Source organism: Puma concolor, chromosome A1 (assembly GCF_028749965.1).
Source record: "Puma concolor isolate L17-30 chromosome A1, mPumCon1.1.hap2, whole genome shotgun sequence".
Classification (NCBI taxonomy): domain Eukaryota; kingdom Metazoa; phylum Chordata; class Mammalia; order Carnivora; family Felidae; genus Puma; species Puma concolor.
The window spans coordinates 173,969,151-173,983,157 of record NC_141667.1 but is presented as its reverse complement, the minus strand read 5'-3'; the positions used below and the strand labels follow the sequence as shown (position 1 = coordinate 173,983,157).

The window sequence follows — 14,007 nt, the reverse complement described above, 5'->3', positions numbered from 1 at the left end:
CTCTGAGCCAGAAATTATAAAATGAAAGAACACAGGTATTACTCACTCTCTATGTCCTGGAAACCTACTCTGTTTGGCTTCTATTAGGTGCTCCTCACAGGCTCTACTTCACACCCCTGGACCAGCGCCACAGGGCCCGCCCTCATGCACCGGCTGCTCACTCTGCACTATCAGCTCCCCCTCCTCTTGAAGACCTTTATGCTAAGACGCCCACAGCTCTTCCACTTCTCTCCTTTTAACTACGGACTTCCTGTTCAGCCCACTACTGGACCCTGTCATCTGAATGACATCATCCAATGCAAGCAATCCATTTCACTTCAGTCTCTTTATTCTGGAACTCGATCTTCAACCCGAAAACATACTTACATGCTTTACATTCTCTCTATTCAGGCTCAAAGCTGGATGTCTTAAGCCATCTTTGACTCCTTTCATCTCCTAAACATTTGCTAAATCCAGCCTTCCTGATGCCCTCTGCCACAGTCACAGTGTTCTCTCTCACTGTATGATTTCAAAGAGGTCTTAGCATGAGGTCCTGTTTCTAGTCCATTGAAATCCATCTGACACAGACATCAGCCAGATCCATTAAAACAGATCGCACGTTCTGTTTATAGGCCTTCAAAAGCATCATCTACAATTATCACCTGTAATTATATTTTATAAATTAGGGGATCCTTGGAGAACATTTTGAAGAAGAAAGTAGAATGGTGCTTGCCTACAACAGTTGGAGAAACTGGGGAGAAATGGGGAGTTGACTGTTAATGGGAACGTGACTTTCTGAGGTGATGAAAATACTCTAAAGTTGTGGAACAGTTAAAAAAAAACTCAGAAAATATACTAAAACCCGTTAAATGGTACATTTTAAAGGGATGAATTGTATAGTATGTCAACTGTCTCAATAAGCTGTTAATAAAAAGTTGAGTGATAGAAACTATAGATTACACAGAAAAATGATGTCCCCATGACTGACTAAAAATTACAAGTAATAAAGAAAATAAACCGAAAAGCAGTTACAGTTCAAACTAAATTTTGGTCATAAGATATGTGCTTATAGGATGTCAGCACAGAGGCTGTTCTAAGCTACAGTGAAATATGCAATGTTGTATTAAGATCAAAATTTTAAACAGAAGAAAACTAATGATTTCCTGGACTGACTAGTCAAGATTTTTAATCACTGTTAAAGACAACTTGAAATGTGATTTACTACTGGAGATGAACCTATAAGATAAATCAGTGTATACTTTAAAAATGATAAGAGCAAATAACTATATTTCACATAATTTTAACTCTAATAAACATAACCATATGATCGGCTTGACAGCCTTTTAATTAAATATGAATTTTGACAAAAATTCACATCAGTTAACTATTACCTATGAAATAATTTATATCATATTACATAAAAGCTTATTGAACAGAGATCAGTTACCAAAATGCTGTGTTATAGAAGTACTGTACCTTGCAGTTCCCAGACTTTCAAAGGCATCATTTCTTTGCTACTCTCAATCAGGTATTTTTGGAATGCTGTCAGATTATCTCTAAGATCTGAATATCTTTCTCTGCATTAGAATATTAAGTCATGTTAATTGTCATCACCTACTACAAATTATACAAGCAGTATATTTTTTAAATTAACTTTCTCAAACTAGACACAAAAACCTGTTCCATCCAGATAATAAATTATGATACAGCTATATCCACAGAACTTAAAAATAATGAGGTATATACGTCCACTTTTTTAAATATAGGAAACAACCCAAAATCTGGAGGGATGTACTCTCAATTGTTACTATGTTAACATTAACTAAAAGGGATTGAAGGACGAGGGCAGAAGCATTAGCTTTTTACATTCTATACTTTTTAACATTTTATAAATTACAAGTATTGCCTTTATAATTTAAAACAAAACTATTTTATAAGGAAAACATTAATGCTTCCTATACAACCTTAGAGTTCCATCTTTGAAACTTATAAAAATCTTCAGTAAGACAATTTTGCCCAATGTTAAACACACCTAGGTATCTTTTTAGAATGCCAAATAATAACGTAGTAGCAATGACATTTTACTATACATATGATATACACTGTAACTTCAGGGCACATGGGTGGCTCATTTGGTTGAGCATCTGACTCCTGTTTTTGGCTCAGGTCATGATCCCAGGGTTGTGGGATTGAGCCTCACATCAGGCTCCATGTTGAGTGTGGAGCCTGCGTAAGTCTCTCTCTCCCCCCTCTCCCTTTGTCCCTCTTCCTCTGTTCGTGCTGTCTCTCAAAAATTAAAAAAAGTAAACTATAACTTCTTTTTTCTAACTCATGAAATCAAGACACAATGCCATTTCAGATTTAAATTCTTTTTTTTAAAAAAACCTTACCACCAACACAACTCACAAAACACATATTTCAACAGCAAAAAGATTTTAAGAAGAGGAAAAAATATACAGAACACATACACAGAAATGCATTAATCATATGGTTAACACTAAGTAAATACACCACAGTGTTGATTTTATGCAATTTTAGTACAACACGGGGGCACGTTTTAAAAATGAATGAAGACTGACTACAACTGTTACAGTGAAAGGGCAATAGAACCTCTTCCAAAAGGAAGTTCAGTTCACTATGAACTAAATTAACCCCTCTTTATCAATTTAATTACAGAGCAATATTAAGTTTATAAGAGCTATATTACTGGTTTTCATATTTAATAATAATCTTAAATTTCACTGCTAAATTTATGTCAATCAGACAAAAATACATTATTCATATAATACCTCAAAGCAAAGGGTTTTGCTTAAATCAACTGAATAGCTGTGTAAGAACTAATTTTGAGTACCTCCTCTTTTAAAAATGGCTCCCAAGGCTTTCTGTAGAATGTGCAATTTATTCCCATAAAAAGTTTTACGTTTAAAAAAGAATAGAACTGTGGATTCCACGAGGCTGAGATACAGCTGACAATGGAATAAAAGTATATTATTATCTACTAAATACCTTACTTAGAATAAATCCATTTTTCAAGATGCGCGAACTTTTCAAGGCCAATTAGCACACCACTGTGCCAATACTTTATAACTCCGTCATCTATATAAATTAGCACAGTCTCCACAAACGTTCCCCTGCTCTGTAGAGTACCTACTCGCCAGGAGAACTGACCTTAGTGTCCTTTATAAATACTTGCAACATTAAGTAAAACTTAAAGCTATTAATAAAAACTGTCCTTTACCTGTAATTAATTTTGCCTTTGTAAGAAGCCACAAACCTTCCCTTCTTGGAACTAAGGGAAAGCACATATAAAACGACAACAATCCCCATTCAGAGAGCACTCACCATCCCATTCTTGGTCTCCAATCAGTGATGCAAGACAGAAAAAGAGGGGGGGACAACTTTAATATCTGAACAGTTACTTATAGGTGTATATGAGATTAAGACGAGATATTAAAAGGTTTTCGATATGGCAATCTGCACATAGAAATTTAAGAAAAATACATATTTTCTTTTGACGCATAAAAATTTTGATTACTTCATGCAAACAACCCAATACTAACCATGATTTTTCTAACCCAGTAGATCTGTGAAAGATGCTCTAATGTTTTGTTTTTTTTGACAAAGATAAGTTTGATCATTTCTAATTCCTATTTTTCTAATCATACTCATCATATGTGAAATTAGTGATTATTTTTCAATTTTGTGTTTTGCATTAGCCATGTATTACTTTTGTAATAAATAAAACCAATTACATGTATATTTTGAGAACTGAAACATGTGCCAACACAGCACACTGAATTCCTTTAAGAACAAACTTAAGGTACAGTAATAGAACTTCATTTCCATTCAGACTTACTTTAGTTTCCCGAAGAGAAATCCTTGAACTTCATTTGTTTCAGTCCCATCCTCTACGGTAGCATTAGTCACTGCTATTTTGGAAATGAAACAATACAAAAACATTTTCAGACTGGAAAAGGGAGATGTAATAAAAAATTAGAAGAACGCGAGATTAGATTCCTTTTGTTTTACCTTGTTCTTCTTTCACGCATCAGCTGATACACGCATGTGCACATGCTTTTATTTCCGACTGTGCTCTTTTTAAACAGGCTTGGATCGTTAAATATTTAACAAATGCTTTACAGATTATTTCACAGTCAAGTTCTATTTTATAACCAGAATGATAAGCCAAAGTGGCTGCAACAAATCCTGGGCTTAGCTCTTAAGCCAGGCAGGAGCGCCAAACCCTAACAAATATAAGCATGCATGCATATTTCCAATGCCTTTAAAGATAATCAAGAAATCTTTAGGAAGAACCCAAACTCATGGCCTCAAAAAGTAAGGATATAACATTTTACAGTCATCTCTCCCTTTCCTTCTCCATTACTCACCAAATAATACAACATACAGGGAGGTAAATGGTACATGTAAAGGATACTTGGGGTCACAAGAACTCGTGACCTCCTACAGCATGGGGCTGCTTTCAGGGTGCACCAGTGCCCCTCAAGTACACTCCTCCTCTCTCTTCTGAAGGCCCACACCTCAGGGCTACAGCTAAAAGCGCTGGGTGTTTGGATCTAGTCCTCCTTCTCCTCCCTTTTAGTCCCTCATCACACAAACATTTGCTGGCTGTTTGCTAAGACTCCTGCCACATACACACCAGGAAGAGAGACACAAAAGAAAGAAACTCCAGTTGGGGGAAAGGAGAGAGACAAATAGACAATTTTAAGGCACTGTGTGAAGTTTTCATGAAAGCAGCACACAACACATGGGATGTAGAAAGGAGAAAACCACCCTCGACAGAGACAACGGTAGGCAGCCGTCTCACAGGTACTAATGGATAGGAGACTTAAAAGATGCGTAGGCTTTGATGAAAGGAAAGTGGGAGAAGACGGAAGGTTTCAGGAAGAGGCAACAGCATATGCTAAGGGATAAAAGTACTCTATAGAGGTCATAAAGGCTTCGCATGGAGCCAAACATGGAGGCATCCAGGGAACAGAAAATTATTCTGTATAGTAGTTTAGTGTTGCAGAACCAGAGGGTACAAATGAGAGGCTATGGGAGAGTGATAAGGCAGAAAGAGGCTGGATGGAGTATGAAAGCTCTCTTTGCAATGCCATGGTACTGTAATTTATGAGGGAGGTTATGGGGGGCCACTAAGGATTTTAACCAGCAGAATCACGAAGTCAGATTTTCAGCATAAGGCACTCAATCTGAAAGCACTGTCAAGAATATCCATTAATTTATATGGGGGAGGAGGGAGGGTCAAGTTACAGAAGGCCAAAGATCAGAGAGAAGGCCAGTTAGAAGTCTGACACATGTACACAAAGGGAAAAAATGAACTGAGTTAAATATGTAATATAGATCATTCATGTGATCACCGGAGTTTAAAATTTTTTTTCACCTAACATTTTTTAAATTATTTTTTTCAATTTCCTTTTTTTTACCTGACATTTTAAAGAAAACTCCACAAGCCCAAGGATAGCTAGAAAATGCCTGTTACTAATATAACTGTAAACTAAGATACTAAATTATAAAGCATTATAAGGCTATATATAAGCAATATAGAAATACATAAAATCTGACTATTACTTTTCCAGTAACTCTTTAACTGGTAGGACTTAACAGGAATACAGATCTTTATCTGAAGCACATTCAGGAGGAATGGCCAGAGAGAAGTCTGATCAGGGCAGGGCCTCCAGGACCAGATCCTGGATAGAAAAATAAAGTTGAAGCAGAAGCCACATCTGAGAGCCTATAAAAAAATGAATTAAAAACTCTTAACCAAGAATCAGGTATAAATAAATTTCAGATGAACCAGAGAAGAAAAGATTTTCCTAAGAATCTGAAAACTTATTCATCTTGTTCAGGTCTCCAGAGTCCTTCATCTGGGGCCTGCAGTTAGAATGCACAACCATGGACAGATATCAGTTTGTAGACACAAATCTAATCAATCTACTTCATCCAATGTAGCAATTCACAGGCCTCTCCTGTCTTACTTCAAGAACAGCATCATCATCCTAACTTTATTATGATTACTTGAGACAAAGCTCCCTAAGACCATGTGTTGCCAATGACTTTCAGATTTACTGAGATACTGATCCCCTGAGACACCCGGTCCCCATCCTGGAGGTGGCTGGGCACATCATGGGCCAGTCACCTCCAGTCATAACCAGCCTCGTTACCTCAGTGTGCCTCGCACATGTTACCATTTTTTATATGTTGCTGAAAATGGTTGGGAAGCCACTGGATAAAGGAAAATAATATGCTATTTCAAATTTCTAAAAAAGTTTTTGGGAGCACAATATTAAACATATTTCTTTCAGTTTAAAATTAAATTCTACAAAATAGAAGGAGAGATAAAAAGTTTCCCAGACAAACAAAAATTAAAGGAGTTTGTGACCACTAAACCAGCCCTGCAAGAAATAAGAAATTTTAAGGGGGACTGAGGGGAGAAAAGATGAAAAAAAAAAAAAAATATATATATATATCTCAAAAGCAACAAAGATTAGAAAGGACCAGAGACCACCACCAGAAACTCCAACTCTACAAGCATCATAATGGCAATAAATTCTTATCTTTCAGTACTCACTCTAAACGTCAATGGACTCAATGCTTCAATCAAAAGACACAGGGTAACAGAATGGATCAGAAAACAAGACCCATCCGTATGCTATTTACAAGAGACCCACTTTAGACCTAAAGACACCTTCATATTGAAAATAAGGGGATGGAGAACCATCTATCATGCTAATGGTCAACAAAAGAAAGCTGGAGTAGCCATACTTATATCAGACAATCTAGACTTTAAAATAAAGACTGCAGCAAGAGATGCAGAAGGGCATTATATCATAATCAAGGGGTCTGTCCACCAAGAAGACCTAACAACTGTAAACATTTATGCGCCAAATGTGGAAGCACCCAAATATATGTTAATTAATCACAAACATAAAAAAACTCATTGATAGTAATACCGTAATAGTAGGAGACTTCAACACCCCACTCACAACAATGGACAGATCATCTAATCAAAAATTCAACAAGGAAACAATGGCTTTGAATGACATACTGGACCAGATGGACTTAACAGATATATTCAGAACATTTCATCCTAAAGCAGCAGAATATACATTCTTCTCCAGTGCACATGGAATGTTCTCCAGAACAGACCATATACTGGGACACAAATCAGCCCTAAGTAAGTACACAAAGATTGAGATCATACCGTGCATATTTTCAGACCACAACACTATGAAACTCAAAATCAACCACAAGAAAAAACTGGGAAAGCTAACACATACTTGGAGACTGAAGAACATTCTACTAAAGAATGAATGGGCCAACCAAGCAGTTAAAGAGGAAATTAAAAAGTATATGGAAGTCAATGAAAATGATAAAACCACAGCCCCAAACCTCTGGGATGCAGCAAAGGCAGTCATAAGAGGGAAGTATATAGCAATCCAGGACTTCCTAAAGAAGGAAGAAAGATCTCAGATACACAACCTAACCTTACGCCTTAAGGAGCTGGGAAAAGAACAGCAAATAAAACCCCAAACCAACAGAAGACAGGAAATAATAAACAGTAGAGCAGAAACCAATGCTATCGAAACAAAACAACAAAAAGGAAACAAACAAAAAACCCCAGTAGAATAGTTCAATGAAACCAGAAGCTGGTTCTTTAAAAGAATTAACAAAATTAATAAATCACTAGCCGGTTTGATAAAAAGAAAAATGGAAAGCCCCAAATAAATAAAATCAAGAATGAAAAAGGAGAGATTACAACCAACACAGCAGAAATAAAAATAATAAGAGAATATTATAAGCAATTATATGCCAGTAAAATGGGCAATCTGGAAGAAATGTACAAATTCCTAGAAACATATAAACTACCAAAACAAACAGGAAGAAATAGAAAATTTGAACAGACCTATCACCAGTAAAGAAATCGAATTAGTAATCAAAAATCTCCCAAAAAACAAGAGTCCAGGGCCAGGTGGCTTTCCAAGGGAATTCTACCAAACATTTAAGGAAGAGTTAACACCTATTCTCTTGAAGCTGTTCCAAAAAATAGAAATGGAAGGAAAACTTCCAAACTCTTCTATGAAGCCAGTGTTACCTTGATTCCAAAACAAGACAAAGACCCCACTAAAAAAGGAGAACTATGGACCAATTTCCCTGATGAACATGGATGCAAAAATCCTCAACAAGATATTAGCCAACCGGATCCAACAATACATTAAAAAAATTATTCACCACGACCAAGCGGGATTTATACCTGGGATGCAGGGCTGGTTCAATATCTGCAAAACAACTAATGCAATTCATCACATCAATAAAAGAAAGGACAAGAACCATACGATCCTCTCAATAGGTGCAGAGAAAGCATTTGACAAAATACAGCATCCTTTCTTGATAAAAACCCTCAAGAAGGTAGGGATAGAAGGAGCATACCTCGAGATCATAAAAGCCATATATGAATGAGCCAATGCTAATATCATTCTCAATGGGGAAAAACAGAGCTTTTCCCCTAAGGACAGGAACAAGACAGGGATGTCGACTCTCACCACGATTATTCAACATAGTATTGGAAGTCTTAGCCTCTGCAATCAGACAACACAAAGAAATAAAAGGCATCCAAGTCGGCCAGGAGGAGGTCAAACTTTCACTCTTCGCAGATGACATGATACTCTATATGGAAAACCCAAAATATTCCACAAAAAGCTGCTAGAATTGATTCATGAATTCAGCAAAGTTGCAGGATAGAAAATCAATGCACAGAAATCAGTTGTATTCCTCTACACCAACAATGAAGCGACAGAAAGAGAAATCAAGGAATCGATCCCATTTACAGTTGCACCAAAAACCATAAAATACCTAGGAATAAATCTAACCAAAGAGGTGAAAAATCTATACACTGAAAACTATAGAAAGCTTATGAAAGAAGACACAAGAAAAATGGAAAAAGATTCCATGCTCCTGGATAGGAAGAACAAATATTGTTAAAATGTTGATACTACCCAAAGCAATCTCATTATTCAGTGCAATCCCTATCAAAGTAACACCAGCATTCTTCACAGAGCTAGAACAAATAATCCTAAAATCTGTATGGAACCTGAAAAGACCCCAAATAGCCAAAGTGATCTTGAAAAAGAAAACCAAAGCAGGAGGCATCACAATCCCAGACTTCAAGCTACACTACAAAGCTGTAATTACCAAGACAGTATGGTACTGGCACAAGAACAGACACTCAGATCAATGGAACAGAATAGAGAACCCAGAAATGGACCTAGAAACGTATGGCCAACTAATCTTTCACAGAGCAGGAAAGAATATCCAATGGAATAAAAACAGTCTCTTCAGCAAGTGGTGCTGGGAAAACTGGACAGCGACATGCGGAAGAATGAACCTGGACCACTTTCTTACACAAAAATAAACTCAAAATGGATGAAACACCTCAATGTAAGACAGGATGCCACCAAAATCCTTGAGAAGAAAGCAGGCAAAAACCTCTCTGACCTTGGCTGCGGCAACTTCTTACTCAACACGTCTCCAGAGGCAAAGGAAACAAAAGCAAAAATGAACTACTGGGACCTCATCAAAATAAAAAGCTTCTGCACAGTGAAGGAAACAATCAGCAAAACTAAAAGGCAACCGACAGAATGGGAGAAGATATTTGCAAATGACATATCAGATAAAGGGTTAGTATCCAAAATCTATAAAGAACTTATCAAACTCAACACCCAAAAAACAAATAATCCAGTGAAGAAATGGGCAAAAGACATGAAGAGACACGTTTCCAAAGAAGACATGCAGATGGCCAACTGACACGTGAAAAAATGCTCATCATCACTCATCATCAGGGAAATACAAATCAAAACCACACTGAGATACCACCTCACACCTGTCAGAATGGCTAACATTAACAACTCAGGCAACAACAGATGTTGGCGAGGATGCGGAGAAAGAGGAGCTCTTTTGCATTGTTGGTGGGAATGCAAGCTGGTGCAGTCACTCTGGAAAACAGTATGGAGGTTCCTCAAAAAACTAAAAATAGAACTACCCTATGACCCAGCAATTACACTACTAGGCATTTCTCCACGGGATACAGGTGTGCTGTTTCGAAGGGACACATGCACCCCCATGTTTATAGCAGCACTATCAACAATAGCTAAAGTATGGAAAGAGCCCAGATGTCCGTTGATGGATGAATGGATAAAGAAGATGTGGTGTGTATATATACACACACACACACACACACACAATGGAGTATTACTCGGCAATCAAAAAGAATGAAATCTTGCCATTTGCAACTTCGTGGATGGAACTGGAGGGTATTATGCTAAGTGAAATTAGAGAAAGACACAAATGATAGGACTTCACTCATATGAGGACTTTAAGAGACAAAACAGATGAACATAAGGGAAGAGAAGCAAAAATAATATAAAAACAGGGAGGGGGACAAAACAGAAGAGACTCATAAATATGGAGAACTGAGGGTTACTGGAGGGGTTGTGGGGGGGGGCTGGGCTAAATGGGTAAGGGGTGCTAAGGAATCTACTTCTGAAATCATTGTTTCACTATATGCTAACTAATTTGGATGTAAATTTTAAAAAAAATTTAAAAATTCAAAAAATAATAAAATTAAATTAAATTAAACTCTAAACTAAGGAGAACATGTCTAACCCAAAAGATCAGAAGGATCGTGAGGCCCCGCTTTCACGGTTTGTGTTCGTACTGAAAATCAAGATCAAGCGAGCTTTTGCCCTTCTGCTCCACGGGAGGTTCCTGCCCTCCCTGAGCTCACCTTAGGACACCTGCATAACCGTTTGACAGGCGTAATGCCCCAAACTCCCCTCAAATTATCATACATAAGACTATAGTCATTACATTTTTAAAAGAACAAAGTTTGTAAGCCTCCAAGTTTTTATTCTATTCAAGTACAGAGAGTAAACTTACTTTTAACTTGAGTATCATCCAAAGCTTTGTATTCTGTACTCTTAATTGCTAGCTCCACACCGTAGCCAGATAAGTACATTTTCTGTGAGACTGGTTTCTGTTCAAACACATTTATTTTTTTAAAAAGAGAAAATACTGATTCAAACATCTTCTTTTAAATTCAATGTTTATTAGGACATTAGAGTAAATTATTAATATTGACTTTTTAAATCACTGGATTATTATTTGGGGGATATTTATACTCTCTCTAGACAGTTTATCAAGGACCCAGTATTTGGTTGATTACCACTTCTTTACTTTCTAAAAACTTCGCAATGACTCTAATGTTTTAATTTTTTTTAAGTTTATTTATTTTGAGAGAGAGAGAGGGAGAGAGAGAGCTTGCGCACACAAGTAAGGGAGGGGCAGAGAGGAGGAGAGACAGAATCCCAAGCAAGCTCCGTGCCATCAGCACAGAGCCCAATGTGGGCTCAAAATCATGAACCGTGAAATCATCCCCCGAGCCAAGATCAGGAGTCAGACGCTTAACTGACGCCACCCAGGCATCCCAAATGTTTTAATTACTCTTTACAAGAAAAAAAAAATCTGATCTTTTTCTGTTTGTGGTAACTTCCCCATTTCTCCCAAGAGTTAATTAACAGAGGCTCCAATACAATCAAGTTTCAATAAAACTGTACTCCTTTTGGTGAACGCCACAAGATTTCCTAAACCAGCAAATGCTGTTTGCTTGCTCGTTGTCTAGCTGTAGGACAACGAGAGTGGTGCCAAGAGCAAATACTGAAGAGTAGAGGCAAAAGACACGCAAGAAAATGCAGTGTCTTGAACAACTTGATTACATTTTCTTCATGTTTTTAAATGATTAAAATACCCAATGCCACAAATGAGTATCTGTTCTGCAATGAGGGGCAACAATTGCTTCACATGGAGCTGTCTGAAGTAAGGGGCACATACAAAATATACTTGCAGAGACTGCCCCACCAAGGAAGTCACCACATCTTTTCAAATAAGAAGATAGAAGAATTAGTTTCAGATATGCAGACAAGTATTTAACACTGCTGCACACATGACAATGTAACTTGCTAATTTCTCAGGCATGTGCTACAATGAAAGATAGCATGGGAAAACTGAATTGCTTCTAATTATGGTCATCTGAAAAAGTTAAAAATATTTTAAAGAGTTTTCAATTTCATACAGCACAATTTAAAAATGCATTCTGACTATCCACTAAAAAGGCAATCAGCTGGTAGAGAAGCAAATTGAAGCTCCAAGTCCATATACTTTGTTATAGTTCATAAAAGAAATGCAATTTCATGTAACCAATTTCCATTATCAATTCCAAAATATTATTAGCTCCTTGGGAACAAAGATAAATGTTTATTAAATTCATATTTACTGTCTCCATTTGAAAATGTATTAATATAAGATTTGAATGGTAGTTTAGTAAGTTTGGGTTTGCAAACCAAAAATGCTCACAGACTAAATCAATTGGTGAGAAGAATCTTTCTTCATTTTTCTATTTCTTCTCTCCCCATAAAAAGGCATCTGTTTCAAAAGCAGCATAAATAAGTTCATTTTATTAGAATTACATGGACTAGATTTAAAACATAACTATTTTGAATGTACAATAGGTCATTCGTTAAAAAGAAAGCCGTAATTTGATTCTACAAAGTGCCCAGACAGTTGGCTGGTATGATTTCATAGTATATTTAATGGCTGCATTCTCCAAAAAATAATTCGGGACACTGATTCTCAGTAGATGAGCATACCTCCCTATAGTGTACATTAGTCACGTGGGGGACATTTTTTTTTAATTCAAGTTAACATAGAGCATAGTCTTGGCTTTAGAGATAGAACCCAGTGACTCATCTCTTATGTATCACACCCAGTGCTCATCCCTAAAAGTGCCCTCCTCAATGCCCATGACCCATCTAGCCCTTCGGCTGTTCCCTCATCTCAGTTATGGTAGGTATTGCTGCTGTGAACACGAGAGCACAGAGATCTTCTCAAGTTAGTGCTTTCTTTCCTTTGAATGTTCACCCAGAAGCAGAAATGCTAGACCACATGGTCGTTCTTCTTAAAACTTTTTGAGGAACTCCAAGCTGTTTTCCATAGTGGCTGCACTAATTTACACTCCCATCAACAGTGCAAAAGGGCTCCCTTTTCTCCATATCCTCTCACACTTTTTTTTTTTTTTAATTTTTTTTTCAACGTTTATTTATTTATTTTTGGGACAGAGAGAGAGCATGAACGGGGGAGGGGCAGAGAGAGAGGGAGACACAGAATCGGAAACAGGCTCCAGGCTCTGAGCCATCGGCCCAGAGCCTGACGCGGGGCTCGAACTCACGGACCGCGAGATCGTGACCTGGCTGAAGTCGGCCTCTTAACCGACTGCGCCACCCAGGCGCCCCTCACACTTGTCTTTTTGAGACCTTTTCATGTACATGTGGCCATCTGTAGGTCTCCTTTGAAAAAATACCTATTCAGGTCCTTTGCCCAATTTTTAATCAGATTGTTTTTTGATACTGAGTTGTAGGAGTTCCTTATATATTTTGGATATTAACCCCTCCTTACATAAATGATTTATAAATATTTTCTCCCATTCCAGCCATTGCCTTTGGTTTTGTTAATGGTTTCCTTTGCCGTGCAGAGGCTTAATTTAGTTTGATGTAGACCCACTTCATTTTTTCTTTTCAATTTTGTTGTTCTTTATTTTTACTTTTGTTGCCTTTGCTTTTGATGTCAAATCCAAAAAAATCACTGCCAAGACCACCATCAAGGCGCTTTTTTCTTAGGTTTTCTTCTAGGACTTTTACAGTTTCATTTTTTTTAAGTTTATTTTTATTTTGAGAGAGAAAGCGAGCAGGGGAGGGGAAGAGAGAGAGGGAGAATCCCAAGGCTCTGTGCTGTCAACATGGAGGAGGCTAAGGCAGGGCTCAAACCCATGAACTATGAGATCATGATCTGAGCTGAAATCAAGAGTCAGATGTTAACCGTCTGAGCCACTGTGGCACCCTCATGCTTTCACATTTTACGTTTACATTTTAAATACATTTTAAGTTAATTTTTTTGAGTGTT

The 14,007-nt window shown here is 37.3% G+C and overlaps 1 protein-coding gene across 4 annotated transcripts in view; it reads right to left on the bottom strand.

Annotated features, from left to right (window-relative positions):
* UGGT2 (UDP-glucose glycoprotein glucosyltransferase 2) overlaps positions 1 to 14,007 on the bottom strand; it is a 195,987-nt gene that overhangs the window by 144,084 nt on the left and 37,896 nt on the right. For 3 of the 4 annotated variants that reach the window (XM_086709349.1, XM_025924004.2, XM_086709355.1), the window contains 3 exons: positions 10,933 to 11,029; positions 3,836 to 3,908; positions 1,456 to 1,556 (listed from right to left, as the gene is read on the bottom strand). In XM_086709349.1, coding sequence (XP_086565475.1) covers positions 1,456 to 1,556; positions 3,836 to 3,908; positions 10,933 to 11,029 — 271 coding nt within the window. Of the gene's footprint in view, positions 1 to 1,455; positions 1,557 to 3,321; positions 3,341 to 3,835; positions 3,909 to 10,932; positions 11,030 to 14,007 lie in introns of those variants that run through there. The other variant, XM_086709363.1, reaches the window with a different exon arrangement.